The sequence below is a fragment of the Dipodomys ordii genome, unplaced genomic scaffold, assembly GCF_000151885.1.
Source record: "Dipodomys ordii isolate 6190 unplaced genomic scaffold, Dord_2.0 Scaffold3, whole genome shotgun sequence".
Classification (NCBI taxonomy): Eukaryota; Metazoa; Chordata; class Mammalia; order Rodentia; family Heteromyidae; genus Dipodomys; species Dipodomys ordii.
Window position 1 is genome coordinate 36,828,185 of NW_012267219.1, and position 20,365 is coordinate 36,848,549.

The window sequence follows — 20,365 nt, forward strand, 5'->3', positions numbered from 1 at the left end:
CTCTGGGGCAAGAGGGACCTTCTAATGTTAACATCTGTTCTTAACTGCTCAGCCCTTCATGGGAAAAAGACAGCTGGAAGCTGGAGAGGCTCAGTGGTTTCCACACAACTTTAACAACAGGGCAGGCCTGAGTTTCCCAGTTTCTAAGTCTCTGTGTTGGATCAATTCTACAAGCCAAGAGACTGCAAACTTTTTCTTGAAGCAGGCAGTGAATCCCAGGATGTTTCTAAGAGGACAAGAAAGAGTTAACATTTTGTCCACTTCCAGAGGGTCAGCCAGATAGATCACTCAGGAAGGAAGAATCCATTCCTATTGGACTGTATCTAGCTTCCCTAGAGAAGAGACCTAGCCTTTATCTGTTTACCTGTTTGATACAGAGCAGGTGTCCATTAACTGCATAATAAATGATTGGTTAAAAAATGAACAAATCCCTATTTCTTCATTCTCTTCTCCCTTTTTCACTTATAACTTTATGATTGTTGATTTTTCTTTATGAAGCCTATCTGTCACCCTGTGTTGACCCCTTGCCTGTGGATACTACAGAGTCATCTCTTATCCCTTAGTAGATAGAACAGAACCAATTACCAACTTGATGACTTATGAGATTGGCCAATGATTAAAATTCCCCAAATATGTCCAAATGTCAAAAATAGTTAGATTGGTGTTACTCTGGTCTTCTTTGTAGACTTGTAAACATCAGTGAGAAAAATTGCTTTTAAAAGTCAGTAGTCACCAGGCGCTGATGATTCATGCCTGTCATTCTAACTACTCAAGAGGCTGAGATCTGAGGATTGTGGTTTGAAGCCTGGGCTAGAAAGTTCATAAGACTCTTAGCGTAAATAAACTACTCAGAAAAGCTGGAAGTGATGCTGTGGCTCAGGTGATAGAGCACTAGCGTTCAGCAAAAGAAACTCAGAAGCAGTGCCAAGGTCCTGAGTTCAAGCCCCAGGACAGGCGCTCATATACACACACAAAAAATGAGTCACATGCAGTTATTTCTTTTGAAATGTTTGACTTGTAGACTAGTAATTATTTAATACAGTTTTGGTTTTGGTTTTGTTTTATTCACTATTAATAAAGGTACCATTGGATACAACCAGCGAAATAGAATTGATACTCTCATGTATCTGCTAGCATATCCACAAAAACCCATGGTTAAAACAAAAACCATTGAGCTGATAGAGTTTGAAAAATTGCCAGCTGGACAGAATGCAACAGTTGCTGTGATGAGTTACAGTGGCTATGATATTGAAGATGCACTTGTTTTAAACAAGGCTTCCTTGGACAGAGGTAAGTTCTAATATCAAGTTGTGTTTGTAGAATTAGTTATAATGGATGATGAACGTAAAACCAGCTTATCATCTGAACAACAGTTTCAGCTTCAAGGGATTTGAATTTTATAATACATAAATAAGACACAGATACATTTTGGTAAAAGCTCTTTTAATATCTTACATGGAAATACTGAGTATACTGCTATAGTATGCTCAAGTCAGTGACTTGAGTTAGTTTCTCAGAGAAAAAAACAGGAATTAATTTATTTTCCAGCAAGAGTTACAATAGATGAAATAAATGTATATATGCCTATATACATATATATATATGTATATATAGTAATATATTCTAGAACAAATCTGTGTGAGAGCAGAGTAGCAATGTCCACAATGGAAAAGGTTATTATTTATTGTATATCTTAGACTAACAATCTAGTAGGCTGTTGTTTGTTTTTTAACCAAATGGCAAAAGTTTAAAATATAGCTATCCGAACCCTACCTAGTGCATCATTGTGTTCTTGTCTCTCTAATAGTTCACTTTTGCAGGTCAGCCCCTTGTGCCTCACCATCACCTGATCTGCAGGCTGACTTCTCTATTCATAATCTCTGTTTCTTTTTTTCCTCCCTGGCATGCCCACTGAGCCTTCCCCTTTCCTCTCCGTAGTTGCTAGGCAGCCATAATAGTACTCCTAGCCATGTGTCATTGGCATTAATGTTGGCTGCACTTAATTTATGCCTCTTTTTTTCCTCCAAATGACAACGGCTATATTTTAAAACTAGTTATTTTCCTTTCTGATTAACTGGTAACGTTTATGTGGAAATCTGAAGGCTGTTATGCCTGTCAGAAACTCCGCAACCCAGTTTAATGATCTGAGTTTACTGGCCCCAGCTTTTAAGCTACCACCTGTAAATAAAAGGTCCCTTTGCACTCAGAAGAAAATCGTTCTTGATTTTATATAGTTTGAATTCATGCTGCACACCCATGTTGTTGGCTGTCATATGATATTTCAAGACCCTGGCCCACTGAGCTGAGTTTATTATGGCCATATACAGTTTATGAGAAATCTTGATGATGAAGACGTACTCAGAGACACACATCTACAATCCAGCCATAGAACTCAGTTTCATCCCATAGTCATCTTTAAGTTTTAAAAATTACGAGAGAGTGCTGAGGTTTTATTTTAGAAATTTACGTTTGTCTGATTGATTTTCAGAGCTCACAGATTTCTCTAAGATTTCTAATTTGGGTGGAGAATCCTAAATGAAGTATTTTACAGCTGTGCATAGATTTTATTAGCAAAGCTGGCATTTCATCCTGATAGATGTTTTGCTGTTAAATGGAACTCTGACCTGGCTAGATAGAATCTAGCTTAATATAAATCTTGGGCTGAAGGAAAATAGGGGGAAAATGACAGCTGATGGTGTTTGTTTTAAGAGATTCATTAGTTGAGATTTTGTATCTGATTTTTTTCTGTCCATTTTTCTTTTTTTTATGCTATTATTCACTAGTCAAATGCAATCTAAGAATGTAATTAAACTAATCTTTAGGGCAGAAGTAAACTTTGTCTCTCCCATTGAAATAATTATCTTGTCTTCTTTTTATTCTTTTTTAAAATTCTTTTCTCTGGAGAAGAAATATTGTTTACATGTTTGCTTGCTTGTTTGACATTTACCCATAAATACCAAAATCACAGTGAAAGGAAAATTGTCCAGGGAAGCTTAGCAGAATTTAGTCACCAGAAGATTGTATACCAAGGATCCTCACTCAGGAGTTGGTGAACTTGGTTCTGTTCTCAGATTTGCTGCCCACTTGCTGAGTGACCCTGGCTGCTTAATTTCTCTGGACTTCACTCAATGTGCCTGTAAAAAAGAGGGGGGTTTGCTGGATGCTGGTGGCTCACGCCTGTAATCCTAGCTACTCAGGAGGCTGAGCTCTGAGGATCATGCTTCAAAGCCAGCCCAGGCAGGAAAGTCCATGAAACCAGAAGTAGCACTGTGGCTCAAAGTAGTAGAGCACTAGCCTTGTGCAAACGAGCTCAGGGCAGCATCCAGGCCCAGAATTCAAGCCCCACTACCAACAAAAGAAAAAAAAAAAAAAAGAGGGGTTTACCAGTGCTTTCTCTAAAGTATTTTTTGATTCTAGTCTGGTTCTTCCTCTAACATGACCACCTGTGGATTCCATGCTGGCAGATGGCTGGAAGATTGAAGTTTGTTTGACAGCTGGTAGGCAAGGAGCCCTGAGTCCTTTTTTTCAGATGATCAGGTTGATACTAGTTTAAGCCAATCCCATATTATCCAGGACTAGAACCGTCGAGGGCTTTTTTGGAGAAAGTGAGAGGGGGTAGATGGTAGAATAGCACCAATCAATCCCTTGTTTCTTCATAGCATTTTTATTACATAATTGGATACTATATATTTCTTTTTTTAATTGTGAAAATACTGTACAGAGTTACATGGGCAAGATGCAATTGGATATTATATATTTCAAACTGACCCATTTTTGGCTTCACTTTAGGGTTTGGGCGTTGTCTTGTATATAAAAATGCTAAATGTACATTGAAACGATACACCAATCAGACTTTTGATAAGGTGATGGGGCCCATGTTAGATGCTGCTACGAGGAAACCTATCTGGCGACATGAAATTTTGGATGCAGATGGCATTTGTTCTCCAGGTAAAAGTTTCAAAAAATATATATAAATTTTGATGTATACTTTTTGAAAATTATTCATCAGTACTTTTGAATATTTAGTAAGCAGGGCAGAAAGAAGCAACAGCCTAGAATATTATCTAGACTCAACCAGTATGATATTCTTGAGTGAATCCACTCTATTTTTCTTTGTTATGTTTTTACTTAGCAGTAATTTATTTGAACTAGTCAGACATTTAAGGAAATGTTTCGAATAGGATTTTATGCCTGCATTTACACTGGTGCTTACTTTTTGCCAGTCTGGGGCTTCAACTCAGGGCCTGGGAACTGTCCCTGAGCTTCTTTTGCCCAAAGCTAGCGCTCTAACACTTGAGCCACAGCACCACTTCCTGCATTTTCTGTTTATGTGGTACTGAGGAATTGAATCCAGGGCTTCATGCATGCTAGCAAGCACTCTACCACTAAGCCACATTCCCAGCTGTGATATTTCTTGATTTATGCATTCTGCTGACTGTTTTAGAGTTCTCTTTCTCGACAAAGTATGACTCTATTATGATTACAGTCTTATAATGAATTTATTGATGCAACACAGAGCTCTGTGTTGCAGAGGGTCTTACAGAATAGTAGAACAGTCCATGAGACAGAGGTGTATCAATCATACACAAACATGTCAAATTGAAACCAATTTAAGCAGTCATATAGGAAGCTATGAGGCCATTGTAGGGCAAGATTTGACTTAGATCGGAAATTCAGGATGGCCTTTTGCAAGTAAATGATATGAAATCTGAAGGACGCATTCAAGTTGGGTACTGAAATGGAGAAAGGAGTAAGTTCTGAGCAGAGCACATCCTATGGCTTGCTAGCCAGTGGACCTGAGAGCAGGCCAATATGACAAGAAGAAGAGAGTGCAGGCGAGTGTGGGAACATGAGTGGCTGGAGAGCTGAAATGAGGGAGGGCACAATGGGCCCAGACATGACAAGCCTGTTTTCAGTATGGTGCCCATAGCAATGATAGGACCAGGTTTGTGTTTTGAATTGGAGAAAAGCTGAGAAGGGCACCAGAGGAGAGGAGAGATTAACTAAATGCTATTGGGCAGATCAGACACTAGGCACACACCTGGTCAGTGGTTGCTGTCTGGGTGTCAGAGCTGCATGGAGTTGTGGTTCCCCGATGCACACAGCACGTGACTCCCCTCATTCTCTCTGCCTTTATACACTGGAGAATCTCTCTCACTCTTCATACTGGACATTGTGGCTTGGAAAATAAGTGCTAGGACAGTAGTCTAAGTATTTGATCTTTGAGCTTACCATGAAGAGATGAAAACTTGATACTAGTTGAAGTCCAAACCTATTCTGACATTCCAAGAGATACATAAAATTGCTGTTGATTGTTCATTTATGCATAGAGTTACAACCAAGCAATCTTCACATTCTGTAAGATGATACTGATTTGTTCAACACTGTTTTCCTTTCCTTAGGTGAGAAGGTAGAAAACAAGCAAGTGCTTGTAAACAAGTCCATGCCCACAGTGACTCAGATTCCTCTGGAAGGAAGTAATGTGCCACAGCAGCCACAGTACAAAGATGTGCCCATAACGTAGGTATTGTTGTGCCTTGGTAAGATACAGGAAGGTTAGGAAAAGAGCAGAGATCAGGGGTAGTATAAAACAGATCCTAGGGCTGGGAAGGTGGCTCAGTGGTAGAGCGCTTGCCTTGCATGCCTGAGGCCCTGGGTTCGATTCCTCAGCACCACATAAGCAAAAAGAAAAAAGCCGGAAGTGGTGCTATGGCTCAAGTGGTAGAGCGCTAGCCTTGACTGAAGAGCTGAGGGACAGCGCCCAGGCCCAGAGTGCAGGCCCCACGACCGGACCCCAAAAAAACAAAAACAAAAACAGATCCTGGTAGGTGGGAAAGCTAGAAGTAGCATTTGCAGGCACTGTTACTTGTCATGAAAAGAGCATCATTTAAAGATAAGACCAGGCTGTGGAATGATCTGGACTTCATGCCCTGGTACAAGGTGCATAGCACACAGGCAGGAGCTTAAGGTGTGGGGAGACAACAAGGGCACGTGGCAGAGAAGGCCTGGGCTTTGACAAGGAAGGGCAGCTGTGCTGTGAGAATGTGGCAGAGCGAGGAATTCATTCCGTGAGGAGTGACCCAGTCAGATTTGTGTTAAAGATAATGAAGTAGCCACAATGTGGCATCCCCAGTGTCTGATCTGATTTTAGGTCTGCCCGTATCATGGGTTTGCTCACACAGCTAAAGCATTTGAATGTTGTCTGTTTTCTCATCTGTGCAGTGAAAGAGATAGATAAACTTGTTACTCTCCAGGCTTCTTCTTCGCTCTAAAATCAAATATGAAACTACATGAGCCAGTGCCAGTGACTACTTAGACACCATTTAGGAGAGAGAGCCAGGTCTGGGAGCCAGGCCGGGGGAGCTTAGGAGATGGGGAAGGGTGGCACAGAAGGATGGGATTCCTGAGCTGGTAAGGCAGGTTTTACAACCCCCTCCACACACTGTAGTCCTGGCTGCTTTGTCCCAGGTTCTGTGAGCATGTGCTAGGTTTACAGAGCACATGTAAGCCATAGGCCTTGCCTGCAGAAAGTCACCACCTAGTTGGCAAAGAATTCTTCACAAAAATGCTCACAGTCGCCTCTTTGAGAACTCACAGTGTCAGTCATTGTTGTGGGTATCCTGCATGCTAACTGCCTGCATCCTACATGTTAACTACCTCACCCATGAGCTGTGTTCTCTTTGTAGCTCTTAGAAAGATGTGGAAACAGAAGCAAGGCAGGGGTAGGTGCCTTCTCAAGATCACAGCTGTATGTGACAGAGGCAGGATTTGAACTCAACGCAGTCTGGCAGCAGAGCACCCTTTGAGCATGGCACTAACTGTGGCAGTATTTGGAAGGAGCTTTGTACTCCTCTCTGAGGATGGGAGCACAAAGAAGAGAATGGGCAGTTCACTTGGGGAAGGGTCCTGTGCTGTTACTGAGTCCCAAGCAGAGCGCACTGGGTATGCCTGATGGCTCTCTTTGTCTACAGAAGGAATCTCTCTGTTTAAAAGCCAGTCTCTCTTTCTCTTAGTTCCTTAACTTTCTTTACTTGCAGAATATTGTTATTTTGTCTTCTGTCTTCCATTTGTTTTCAACCTGTTTTTTATTCCCTCTTCAGAAGCCAAAAAAATATTTATTGTTATAGGAAAATATTTTTTCTGCACTTCCTGTTCCTTTCTAGCCACCATTCTGTTCCTCTTCCTTTCATGGATCATTTCATTTCTGCTTCCCCTCATTCCCTACCCACAGAAGCAGGCTCCACCTCTTCACGCCACTGAGCAGCTCTGGAAGGCATCACCATCTTCTCATTCACAGAATACCTTTTAAGTATGAACACTATGCCAGGAACTAGTCCAGGTGTGGGATTGTACACTTAAACAAAACCAGTAGCAATCCCTGCTTGTGGAGTTCACACCCCAGTGCAGGAAGACAACACAGTGAACAGTTGGTCAGATCCGCCCATCTCAGTGGGTCTTCAGTCCCACTCTTGTAGACTGAGAATATGGCTCTTTTGTTGCCCTTGTATTCTAGTGCCTGGCAGGGTTGAATACATACGTGAATTATGTATGACTTTTCTGGGGATTTGGTTCAGGATACCACCTCACCTGATCCTCCTGCTGTTCTAGTTGCCCATTCTCCACTTCCCCTCTGCCAGGCCTGGTAGTGTCCAGACCATGAGCTCCTGTACCTAGCCTGGATGTGCTCTGTTGCTTGCAGAAATCCAAGCTCTCAAGAGCTTCCCGACATCCTTCCATACTTAACATTTGGGCATGTCAGGAATGCCCCGCCTAGACCAGAACCATCATCCACCCCAGCCCCAAACAGCCTTTCCTCCTGAGTCCTCCTCTCGGATACCACCATCTTAACTAGTCACCACCTACGGTACAAACTTCTCACTTGCCACACTTATCACCTTGGCAACTCCTGTAGGTAGGTCTGTCTCCCTTCTCCTCCTGTAGTTCTGACCACCACCCCTGCCCTAACAGTGATTACTCACTGTTCACTCACCCCCTCAGATGCTGTCTCTCACCCCTCTCACGCACGGCTGACTCTGATTTTTCTAAATGATTCATCTCACCATGGCACCCTCTTGGACGGTAACGCACTGAGTCACAGTGCTGCCTGTGGAAGGTGGACTACCCACAATCCGTGTCCCCTCCACATTTTCAGTGTGCCTCTTGCCTTTGCCCTGCACACCACGCCCATCACTCTAGGAAATCACCTGTAACTCTCTAAAATGGGAACGGGGCATTGGGTATTCACTCAGTCTCCTCCTCCTGTGAGACTCCCACCTCGAGGGTCACCTTCTTTATGACAGTGCTTGACAGCCACTCCTTCCTGCTGCCATTGTTGTGCCAGTTCCTAGCAATTGACTGATGTCTCCTGTTCTCCATCCCACTGAAGTCTGGACCACTTTTACCCTTCTTCCTTACTGCTGGGGAGCCCCTTTTGTACAGGAACTGTCTTCCCAATACCTGTATGTCCTGAGTCTGCATGGGTTAGACTCTTAAAGACTTTTACAATGTCAGTTGTATGAAAAACAGAAGAGGCGAAGTGTAGGGGGAAAAAAAGTAATGATAAAGCTGAATTACATTAAAGGACTGTTAGCAGAGTGGTGCAGAATCTGGAGCTGAGCCTGCTCAAATCCCAGCTCTACCTGTGCGGCCAGTGCCTGAGCCCACGTCACCTACCCTTTCCTAGCATCTACTTCTGTTGTTTCTTTGAAGGTGTAATGACTTGGAATCGTTGTAACAATGTTTGCTGGGCCTGCTTCAGTGAGTGTATAGGATGGTAAAAGGGAATTTCATGATAAAAATGAAAATCATTTTTTGGGGCCACAAATGAGAATGTCAGAAGACGTTGTGGGATTCATATGAGTATTTCTAATGGGTGATAGATTCACCAGGGGAAGTTTGAAAACTGTTTAGTAACTTTCTGTTCACCTTAGGTATAAAGGGGCAACAGATTCCTACATTGAAAAAGTGATGATCTCTTCCAATGCTGAAGATGCTTTTTTGATCAAAATGCTTCTGAGGCAGACGAGGCGGCCAGAGATCGGAGACAAATTCAGCAGTCGTCATGGGCAAAAAGGTAACCCTGTTTAGAAAACTGAATGTGTTCTCCCTAGTAAAGAAAAAGAAGTATTGTATTTGAAAAAATACTACATTATATCAATTACTGTTTTCTCAGATTAACCTATTTGTATTTTAATAACATTTGGTAGCATATGATACAGTTGCTTATAGAACTATTTATTTCCTTCTCTGCCCAAAAATATAAATACATTCTGGATAATGTATCTCTAGAAGTACATGTGACAACAATAACAATACTCATATTTTCTTCTTATGAAAGTTCCATTTTTAAACTACAGTGTGTTCTTTGGGGTTGTAGTATTGTCAGCTGTCACATCTAGAAGACACTCAGAATTTTGTGCCCTCTATTTAACAGCTAAAGTTCATAGTGTGTATTTTTAGTGGCTGATCTGGGTGCCAGGTGAACTGGCTGCTGACCTGTTATGAGGATCTGGTCTCCCAAGCCCAGTGCAGTGTTTTCCCCCTGCACCAGAGATCCATCTCTGCCATCTGCTTCATTGTGAGCCTTTCCTTTCATTGATGGTTTATACCCAAGTTTCATTTGTAGTTTTGTTTATCTTCAACAAGTCGAGCATGCTATCACTACTGATTCATTTTCAGTAGAATCTCACTTAATCACTGTTCATAGAGTTTAGGAATGGAACATACTAGATACTCACTTTATAACAGTTGCATACCTGAATGAGCAAGTGAGTGAACTGAAGTTACATCACAGCAGAATTCTCTCCTGTCCATCTAGCATGAGTGCCGTATGAACCCACATATGTGCCCACGGCAGAGCTGTGCTGGTGTGATGAACCCATCAGGAAACTCCAGTCAACAGGCCTCTGGGTGTAAGGCCGGGAAGTCTTTCTGCCAGTAGCGTTTTTCTACTGTTACTCTGATAAGGATAATGCTCATTGACAGAAGAGCTTTCTGATTTGTAATGACCTGAAACGGCAGATTTTAGAGATCTCCTTATGGGGGTCGTTGGGGGTGGGGGGGGCGGACGGGTACAGAGGGGCTGTGACGTATACATCTCTCCAAGACTGGAGCAAGTCCTCCTGGGTATGGCTGACCTTTCACTTGTAGTGAGGAGTTTGTCTTGCAAGTTTTCCCACTCCAGATGGCTTCTAATCCAAGGGTAAAAACCTTCTGATTAGCCCACATTCCCCTGACAGACACCCTCTCTTACAGCTTCATGAGATTTATTGAAAAGACTGGAGAGGAAGGAGACAGCAAGCAAACAAAAATAGAAGTATAGGCTTTAACAGAGGGATGGAAGAGATGACGTGAGACTCAACATAAAATTTATCTTTTAATTCTTTACAGATACCAAGTGTACATGATTTTATTTTTTAAAAAATTTTTTGGGGGTCCAATTGTGGGGCCTGAACTCTGGGCCTGGGTGCTGTCCCTCAGCTCTTCAGCTCAAGGCTAGCACTCTACCACTTGAGCCATAGCGCCACTTCTGGCTTTTTTTCTTTTTGCTTATGTGATGCTGGGGAATCGAACCCAGGGCCTCATGCATGCAAGGCAAGCGCTCTACCACTGAGCCACCTTCCCAGCCCCATGTACATGATTTTAAACAGCTTTTTTTTTTTCCTTAAATAAAGGAAGTGTTTAGAAGTAGGGATGTAGTTGAGTGGTAGAGTGCTTGCCTAGCATTTGTGGGACCCTGGGCTCAATGCGTAACCACCACAAGAATTAGAAAAGAGGAAGGAGAAAAATTCAGTGTTGAGCCAAGTATGGTGTCTCACTCCTGTGTGATCCCAGATACATGGCAGGGAGAGATTGAAGGATCCAGGTTTAAGACTTGGCATAGGCCAAAAACACCAGACCCTCTCTGAAAAATAACTAAAGCAATAAAGCCTGGAGATATGGAAAACCTTCAAACTAAGAAAACATATAACAAAAACATCTACTAGATGACTTTTTTTCCCTTTAAGCCTCGGCCTCCCTAACTTTAAATGAAGATATTCCTAAGGGGCTGTATGTGTGCATACTGGTGTGTGTGCAGCAGTGACCGCAGGGCCTGGTGCACAGACAGCGGGGAAAAACGGTGAACCCACCAGTGGGTCTGTCCAGTTCTTCTGCAGCCAGAAACCAAAGGCTTTGACAAAGAGGTGGAAGAAAAAGGATGGTAATAGAAAGAAATCAATGTAACTGGTTGGATTACTCAAAAAAGGAAAAAAGAGAGGACACAGCAGAGTCTATGGGGTTGAAACTGATAAAGGATAGCACCAATCTCAAAGCCACTGTGTCTTGCTAACTTGAGATTGGTATTGTAAGATACTTGACTTTCCGTCCTCTCATCCTGGGTTTTCTCTATGTACCAAGAACTGGTGTCAGTATTAAAACCTGAGAGTAAATAAGACTGACACACAGGGTGTCTGCTCTCCTATAGAGTTGATGTCCTCTTGGAGAGAAACAGAAATAAAACAGAAAATATGAACATAAAAGGTAGTAATAAGGGCTATATGTGAAAGATGATGTAAAAGTGACTAGTTTGAAGTTGAGCATTGTATTTTGGATCAGTATTTAGAAGCAGCTTCTGGAAGGAAGTGGCATTGAGATAAGACCTGAAGGATAAACAGAAGGAGCCTGCCAAGCAAAAAGATGGTGAGAATTAAGTTCTGGGCAGAAAGAACTTTTAGGACAAAGGAGCTGAGGCATGAGGGAGCTTAACATGAGGTAAACTATGTGTCTGGCCAGAATAGGCCTGAGGAGCAGCATGGGGTAGGTTGTGGGTAGAGAAGTAGGACAGGACACTTCCTACAGGGCTCTATGGCCAAATGGAAAGGAGCTCGTGCTTTATTCTGAACATGGAGGGGACTAGGACTGTTGGATGGTGAATGTAAGCAAAGGAGTACCAAGAGCTGACATAGGACTCTTAAGAACTCAGCCTGGCATTGTGGACTGGGCCCGAGGAAAGGGAAAGGAAGGGCACAAAGCCACCATTGCAGTGGCCCAGGACAGAGCAGAATGATGGCCTTGGACTAGGTGGAGCAGTAGAGAGAAGTGAGTAGGTTCTCAGCAGAATGTACCAGTAGCTTAGCCATTGGGAGATGATAAGATAGGAATTGAGGAATAAGTCTGTGGCCTGAGCACCTGATAGTGCTGTTCACCAAGCTGAGGAAGACTTGGCTTCCCAAGGTGTTAGATATGATAAAGGCAAGAGAAGAAGGTATTGGAAGGAAGTACAGGGGGCAGTGATTGCAGCTGGTTCATCTAGAACCTCCCTGTGCAGTGAGCATAGCTCACAGAAGGAGCCACATAATAATCCAAAGAGGAACTGGATCAGGCCTATAAGAATCAGAGGTTGACGAGTAAAGTGTGAATGGACTGGAAACAGTGGCACACATCATTTGAATTGCCATGAAGAGAGCTATGAAGATTTAAGTGTAGTGATTTCTGGATATAGGTGTCCTGTTATGATTCCTGCCAGTGTTTAGTCAAGCTTAATTTCCATTTAAGAGAGAGAGAGAGAGAGAGTGTGTGTGTGTGTCTTAAGGGTGTGTGTACGTGCATGTGTGCGTGTGTGTGTGTGTGTGTGTGTGTGTGTGCGTGCGTGCACTTCCCAGTCCTTGAGGCTTGGACTCATGGCCTGGGTGCTAACTTTGAACTTTTTTGCTCATGGCTAGCACTGTACCATTGAAGCCATAGTTCTATTTCTGGCTTTTTAGCAGTAATTAGAGATAAGAGTGTCACAGACTTTCCTGCCTAGGATGACTTCAAACTGCCAAACTCAGATCTCAGCCTCCTGAGTAGCTAGGATTACAAGCATGGGCCACTGGCACCCAGCTAATTTTTACTCTTGAAATGTAAGATTGCTGGAAAATATTATTTTCCAAACATCTTGTTCTCTATGAAAAAAATTGAAAGATAATTTTGCTATAGTGTATCTTTTTTCCCTCCATATAGAATGTCATATTTGTTGTTCTTGATATTCAGAAAATGACAGAGTCCTACAGAGTCCTGTCTGAAGTTGTCTTTGGCAAAGCTGTTGTTAGGGTTTCTTTTTATACATGCATAATGTATAGATTGTATTTCTGTGCCTAATGCTTTCTAAAATAGCCTCTCCAACCATTAGAGGAAACTTGAAAAATGCAGTTTCACAGACTGTGAGAGCCTATCCTGCTCAAGCCTGATCACTTCAAAGTTGTAGGATAATTAGTAGCTAAGCGAAACAAGTGTGCAGAGGAAGCCGAACAGCAGCTATAAGCTGTGGGCGATGAAAGAGTTGTGAAGAAGATGGACGAGGATGGAATGAGGCGGTAAACTGGAACAGGAGAATCCATACCATTACGGTTGAGAAGCCACAATAGCAGCATGCGATCAGCAAAGAACTGAAGGCAGTTGGTCAGAGATTGCCAGCTTCAGAGGGAAATGTGTTTTCTCAGTTGCTATATAGCCCTGACAGGCCAGATAGCATACCTAGCCTCCTGTATCTTCAAAAGTTGAGGAGGACTGAGCACACAGAGTCACATGCTAAGGACGGAAAAAGAATTTCTATGAAAACAGTTTCACAACATAAAAACTACTCCAGAATCAGAAAAGGGCTGGGTTTATTCCCAGAGCAGTATGTGAGGGAATTTGAGTACAGTCCTCCTTTGGGTCTTTATGAGCTCAGTTACATATTTTATCAGTCACCACCCATCAAAAGAGTGTAGACAAGAATCACTAGAGCAGGCCATCCTTTATTAGTACACTCAAGTTAGCAAAGCTCAGATTATTCAGTAATAATCTATGCAACAAAGTTGTAAATGTTTATAAAGGAAAGACAGTCTGCTTTGGATTGGCTTTGTATTCACCTGGGGAGAGGTAAAGAAATCTTGAATTTCCAGGAATTCTGGGCTGTGTGGAGTGAAGAAGCTGTGACTCAGCTGAGGCATGATGGCACCCCAGGGAGAGGTAGGGCAGAACACAGGTCTGCAACGCCCTTCTAGCTTTCCTCTTCCTGCCCTTTCCTGATCAGCTTATAGGCAAAGTTATAAAATCAGTCATTCGTACATTAATTAAAGGAATTGTGTGAATTTATAGACTTTCTATTAAAACTAAAATAACATCTTAGCCTCTTGCACTTTGGTGTAAATTCTACCTGGAGAATTTACAAAGCTGTGAGCTTTGTTTTCTCTGATGCTTAGTGATACATGCAGATTTCCTGGTCCAGTTTTTTCTGTTTCATTTGTTTTCTGTTTTGTGTTGTGCTGTTCTTTGGTTTTTTGTTTGTTTGTTTTAGCTCTCCAGCAGTATTAGCCTAAGGACTACCCAGGTTGTTTGATTTCAGGATTTCTGGCAAACCTAAAAATTATATTTCCAGATATCCCCTTACTTTGGCTGTCATTCACAGGGAGAGAGGAAGGGAACTGTGGTTTTCTTTGATGTGGAGAGGGGAAAAAAAGCAATATATCACTTTCCTGGAAGAGCGTTTCTTAGTCTCTCATGTGAAAAAGGATTAGTACCTCCAACAAAGGTCCTGTGGATTACAGAATCAGGCAGCAATACCAAACAGTATTCTTAAGGGGAGGAAAAACTGTATTTGAGCAAGGGTGTTTGTCCTGTCAACTAGAAGCCTTTTAATAACAGCAAATCAGAATGAAATACACTCCTCCATGTCTGACTCCAGCTCCTCAAGGCCAGACAGCTAGTTGAAATGAACTAAAGAACGTTTGTTTTGAAACAGAAGTTCTGGGCTTATCAGAAGGCAGTGTTCATTTAGTGGTTCATGGTATTTATAATATCTAGATGTGGATGAAATGTTTTGACCTTCTGTTGTTCAAAAATAATTCCATTTTAAGGTCACTTGCTTCTGTTTTGTATTAACAAAAGTTATTCAGCAACCTGCTACATTAATTTATTAACATTTTACTTGCATATTCTTAGGAGAAAAGAAACCCTACTCTGCTTGGCCAGCACATTGGAAAGCCTTTATACAGTACTATAAAAAAGCTAAGGGAAGTTAGAAAAAGTTTGTTTCTGTGTGCCCGAAAGACAGTTTGAGAAGAAAGTTTGTTAAAAAAGATCTGACTAATAACTAGTTTTGCCAGATTCTCATTCATTATTTGTTTTGTTTTTCTTTGTTTTCTAAAATTGAGAGAAGATCCTGACTGAAACTAGTAAGAATAACATCTTGTACTTAAGTAGCACTTGAGGCCTGTCTCCAATCCTGACAAGTGAGGCTGCAGCTTCAAACGGTCTGGGTGTCTTTGACGCCCTACTTTGCCTGATCCTGCTTAACTGCACACTTCTAAGTGGGGGGGAAGTGGGCTCATAGGCTAGCTGTGAGCCCCAAAATGTGAAGCATATGATGGTGAACATGCAGTCCAAAAAGAAATTCCAACAGCTTTTTCTGTTAGAAATCAGGATTCTTTTGCCCTTGTCAACACCTGATTGTAAGAAGATTTTATTTCATCTGCTATTTAAGAACAAATTTGGGTCTTTGGTAGCTGGCCTGTAACCCTCTGACCTTTCAGTAAATATCCAACTAAAGCTTTGAAATTGGGTATTTTAGTGTTTTATGGCCCAAAATAAAAATCTCCAATTCTGTTTCCAAATAGTATAGCCTCAACACATTTTATTAAGCTCTTGACACATTTAGCTGTGTGTATTTTGTAAAGTTCCTATGGTTATTGTTTTACAATAGCTGCTTCCAGAAGCATTGTAAGGGTTTCAATTAATCAGCCCCTTTGTGTGCTTCAGACTATGCAAATTTATCACATCAAACCATTCAACTGCTCCTGGGAAAGCCGTGTAAAACCTGCATTGTCTTCTAGCGTCTCCTCTCATTTAGAGTGATGTTTTAATAAGAAAGCTAATCAAGTTTTCTTATGCATTATTTATCTGTTAACATGTAAGGAAGAGCCAAATTAAAACTATGTCAACCGGGATGTGGCAAGTGATGTGATAGATCTGGGTGCCATTCAGCAGTTTTTACTGCCCCTTTCCCCTTGGGATTATGTAAGGTGGAGGTGTGGAAAAGAAGAGAAAGTTGATTTGATAACTGCAGAGGGGGACAGGAAGAAAGGAGTAACCACCTGTGTTGGCCTTTCCACTTTATTATTATTATTATTATTTAGAAATTTACATTTGTGAATGTATTAAGGCCCATAGATATGAGTTTATTCAAACTTGAAGGCAATTGGCTGCTTCTCTGACGCCTCCTCTATTTGGTGCTGTATTCAACAAGAAGCTGTTTCAAGCTGGAAACCCACAGCCCGCCCTGGGTAGCTCTAAAGTTATTAGGAAAGGGTATCTTGATAATGTTAAATGACCCAACCGACCCAGCTCGAGAAGTGAGAGTTTCAGTCTCCTCAGCCAAAGTGAAAGCAACTGCTCCTGGCCCTCTATTCATTAAGTTGGTCTCCTGTGCTCTGCTAGCGTGCTCCCTGCTGGGAGTAATTAGGATTCTTATATAATAATAATTCCTTGTGTTTAGATGCAGCCTTTCTCTAAGGACCTCTCAGACATTAGCTCATCTGCTCTTTTAACACAATTGCCTCATGAAGTAGGTGCTAATTATTCCCATTATGAAGACCAAACTACTAAGGCTTGTCCCTACTCCCCCTCCCCACCTCCATGCCCCCAGGTAACACAACTGCCAGGAAGCAAATTAAAGTCACCTGATAGCTTACTGTCCTACCCTCCACCCATCTATGGTGCCATGAGAGATTTCTTTAGATGGCATTTCCCTGCATTGTCAAACCTCATTTCACATTGGGCCAGTCACTCCTTCACTGAACAGCAACCCTCTCACACTGTGACTACAGTGAAAAGTCAGAGCATCATTTCACCCCTCCTCAGCACAGCGTTAGCCTGTAGAATAGATGGCCTTATCTAATAGATGAGTCAACGCAGGTGAGTTAAACACATACTGCTGTACAGAAGAGTCTCCTTTCAGCACTGCCCCTCCTACTTTATCCCCTCCTACCAGCCCTACCCCAACTCTGCACCACATAGAGCCCTTGCAGGTGGCAAATGGAGTTGTGCCGAGTGGTAGCTTGCAGTGTCCACTGGGATTCCTCTGCATGGATTACTTCCCTGATTTGAACTTGAGGCCCTGCCCCTTTTTCCTCTCTCCACCTCCTCAGAACTCACCTACACCATACCATATAGAAAGCCATTTGCTAATAACTAGTATATGTCTGGGACAAGTAGAAAAGGTCAAAAGCTATATACATATGACCAGATAAGATGAAGTCAAGCAAAATGAACCCCAAGATAGGGATACAAGTGGTTCTTTTCTTTCTTGCTATGGTTTCTAACGTATTTATAAGGTACCGTGTGATTTTGTTGTTGTTGTTGCTTTGTATGTCCCTCACCCATGGTATAATCCCTGTTTTCACTGTATTTGATGTTGGTATAATTTGGGTAGGGGAAGGGAAAAAACAAAATGTTTAAATAGGGATACAGGTTGACCCATTGCAACAATGAGATGTACAAGACGCTATGTTGAAAAACGAACTTTGCAATTGGGGGGGGGGTAATAGTTGTGGAGGTGGTAGGGAAGGGATGATAGGGGAAAAAAGGAGGAGGCAACAATTCTTGATAAGAAATGTACTTATTACCTTGTTCATGTAACTGTAACCCCTCTGTACAGTATTTTCACAATAAAAAACTTATTTTTAAAAAAAGAAATGTTGGGAGATGAATAAAAAAAAAAAGGCATTTGCTAGTCTCCATGCTCAATAAGTTGAAGTCCCAGCATGGATAGCTCTTAAGTTAAAGTGTCATTATGGTTGCCTTTGCAGTTAATACCTACTGTCCTATCCAGACACAGTTACAGAATGTTTGGACTTTTTTTTCTTTCCTTTTATCTATGTCCTTAAGGTAGTTCACTATCCAGATCCCATACAATGAAATTACTATTTTCTAAAGACAGAAAAAATACCTTTTGAATAAGTTAATTGCTGTTTATAATTAGAAACAGTTTGTAAGAAAGCTAAATAAATAAGGTCAGCTGGACTTTTTCCTGAGTAAATCCATTCTCAACATAATTTCTTTGTTGCTCTGTGAAGCCATGAAAATAGAAAGAGGATCCTGGGGCATGACACAGAAACAAGTGGATCAGCGCACACCAGAGGTTTCTCTGGACTCCTTAAGTTCTCCCTTAACATGAAGATGGATGATGAGAGAGAGCAGTGTTCTGTTGACAGGACCAACCCCCTCTAACTTTCCCAGATTCACTTTTTCCTTATTGATTTGCAGTGGTTAAAAATTCTGTGGTATATTCTGTGGTCTGATCCCCAGTTGGCGTGAGTGCTTTCAGTGTGAAGGTCGTGTTGAACTGGTGTGTTTGCATTTTACTACCAGGAGGCTGTGCTATAAACAATGGGATTGGGATGCCAGCATGAGCCAGGGGATGAAATTTTATTTTAAATCTGAAATGCTGTGTAAGCATTTAAGTTATGAGTCGTAATTGTTTCCCAACAGCTTCCATTAGATATGGTTTATTTACAGCTTAGCCTCTTCGCAGGGTTGCAGGGCAGTATTAACACACAAGCTACTGCATATCATTTACATTTTTAGGACAGTAGTAAAGGAAATTGACCATAGATTTTCAGAGTTCTTAGCATGGGAGTGGAATGCATGCTTCAGTGTCCAGAAAGAAGTTTTAATTTTTCATTAGAAAATAAGCAACTCCCCACTTCATGGACTTGCATACTTCTGAAACAGAAATACCAGAAGAAAAAAAAGAAACGAGAAAGAAGAAGTCTGATTCCAAGATTGAGAACTCTCTTTTACTCTTAATGAATTCAGTCAAATACAAACTTTAAAAAAATCATCTGTCTAATTTGAGATTCGAGATCGTCAAATTCTGTCTAAATATTTTGTTTTAACTTCTAAGCTCATTACGGCCTCTTTGTGTTAACTTGTATTAAAATCTGTCAGCTATGACTGGTCTCATAAGCACAGTCAGCGGACCAGAATAAGTTAATTATTTACTTGTGTCGCCAGTGCTCTTCATCTAATGAAATGCACAGCTGTGTTAGATCTGCGGTTGGATGTGTAGCTCCCATTGTTCCACAAGTCAGCAGAGGGTAGAAGCCGCAATGATGGAGAGCCCTCAGTTCTTTCTGCTGTTCTGGCTTTCTGTGTCGATTTCATGGATCTTTTATCATTCACTTTCACACAAAACAAACAACACAGGGCTGTCTGCTATGGGAACCATCTTGGCATATAAAAGGGTTTTCACAGCTTAAAGTAATTTTAAGTTAGCGAAGATTTAATTTTTGGCTTACAGGTGCCCTTGGTTCAGATACAGCCATAGCCAATCCTAGAATAGAACAAAAAAAGTGAAAGCTACTTATGGTTTTTTTTTTTTACAAAGTGTCAGAAAAAGGCAGATTAAAAAAAAAATCTGCCTGGAAAGGAAGTTCTGTACTAAATATTAATCAGATTTCAAGGAAAGTTATTAGATGCCGGTTTCAGGGGAGTGAACACTTCTTTCATTTTTAAGAACATAACGAATCTGAATTGGCTTTATTAAATGTGTCCACTAAAACCGAAAGACAGAACGCAAGTCATGCGTCTCCCCAGCCTCCCGCGGCCTGAGTCCATGCCTTGCGCTTGCTGGGTCAGCTTTCAGAGGCCCTGTTGATCATTCTCACCTTCTCTTGTTGGAGGCCAGGACCAGCAGCTCCTCGCAAGCCCCGGCTGGCATTCTCCTGTGAATGTGGCTGAAGTGGTGCGGCGTTTTCTTTTTCAGGGGTACAACTGAACCGTCCATCTCCTTGCCAGGCAAAGCTGTATTCTTGCCGGACATCCCAGGAGTGCCATTTTCAACATTGTGTTCACTACTAACAATGTTGTTGTCCATGCACCTAGATTTACAGTTGGACCTCTTTCAAAGTAGATTTCCCGGTAGCCTTAGGAGTTTATCAGATAACTTCAGTGTGGATCATCAGATGGATGTTTTTTTGGAGGGAAGAGGAAAGGTTCGCACACTGGGCTTGATTGAAATTCTAACACTGTAGCTGAATTCAAAATAAAGTAGATGGAGTGATTGTTACAGTCTTCCTATAGGAAAGCACAGGTACATACAATAAAACCATTCCGACCAAAAAGCTAATTAAAATAACTACGTGTTCTAGAATTCAACTCCACAAACCTAATTACCATCTTGTTGGCAGAAGTCAGAATATTAATAACCAATATTAAATAAGCAGATGGCATTCTTTCCCTTTAGATTGTAGCTCCTCATGACTGAAACAAACAGAGATTTCATTTTAAAGTAGTGTGAGCAGTGAAGGATGTAGCTCCATCATAGAACAGTTGCTTGGTGTGCTGTGAAGGCCCTGCATTTGAT

The 20,365-nt window shown here is 41.6% G+C and overlaps 1 protein-coding gene across 1 annotated transcript in view; it reads left to right on the forward strand.

Moving 5' to 3' along the window:
* The window catches only part of Polr3b (polymerase (RNA) III (DNA directed) polypeptide B), a 91,721-nt gene that overhangs the window by 60,380 nt on the left and 10,976 nt on the right, over window positions 1-20,365 (forward strand). The window contains exons 20-23 of the mRNA XM_013022600.1: window positions 1,081-1,290; window positions 3,790-3,948; window positions 5,403-5,520; window positions 8,931-9,073. Coding sequence (XP_012878054.1) covers window positions 1,081-1,290; window positions 3,790-3,948; window positions 5,403-5,520; window positions 8,931-9,073 — 630 coding nt within the window. The remainder of the gene's footprint in view (window positions 1-1,080; window positions 1,291-3,789; window positions 3,949-5,402; window positions 5,521-8,930; window positions 9,074-20,365) is intronic.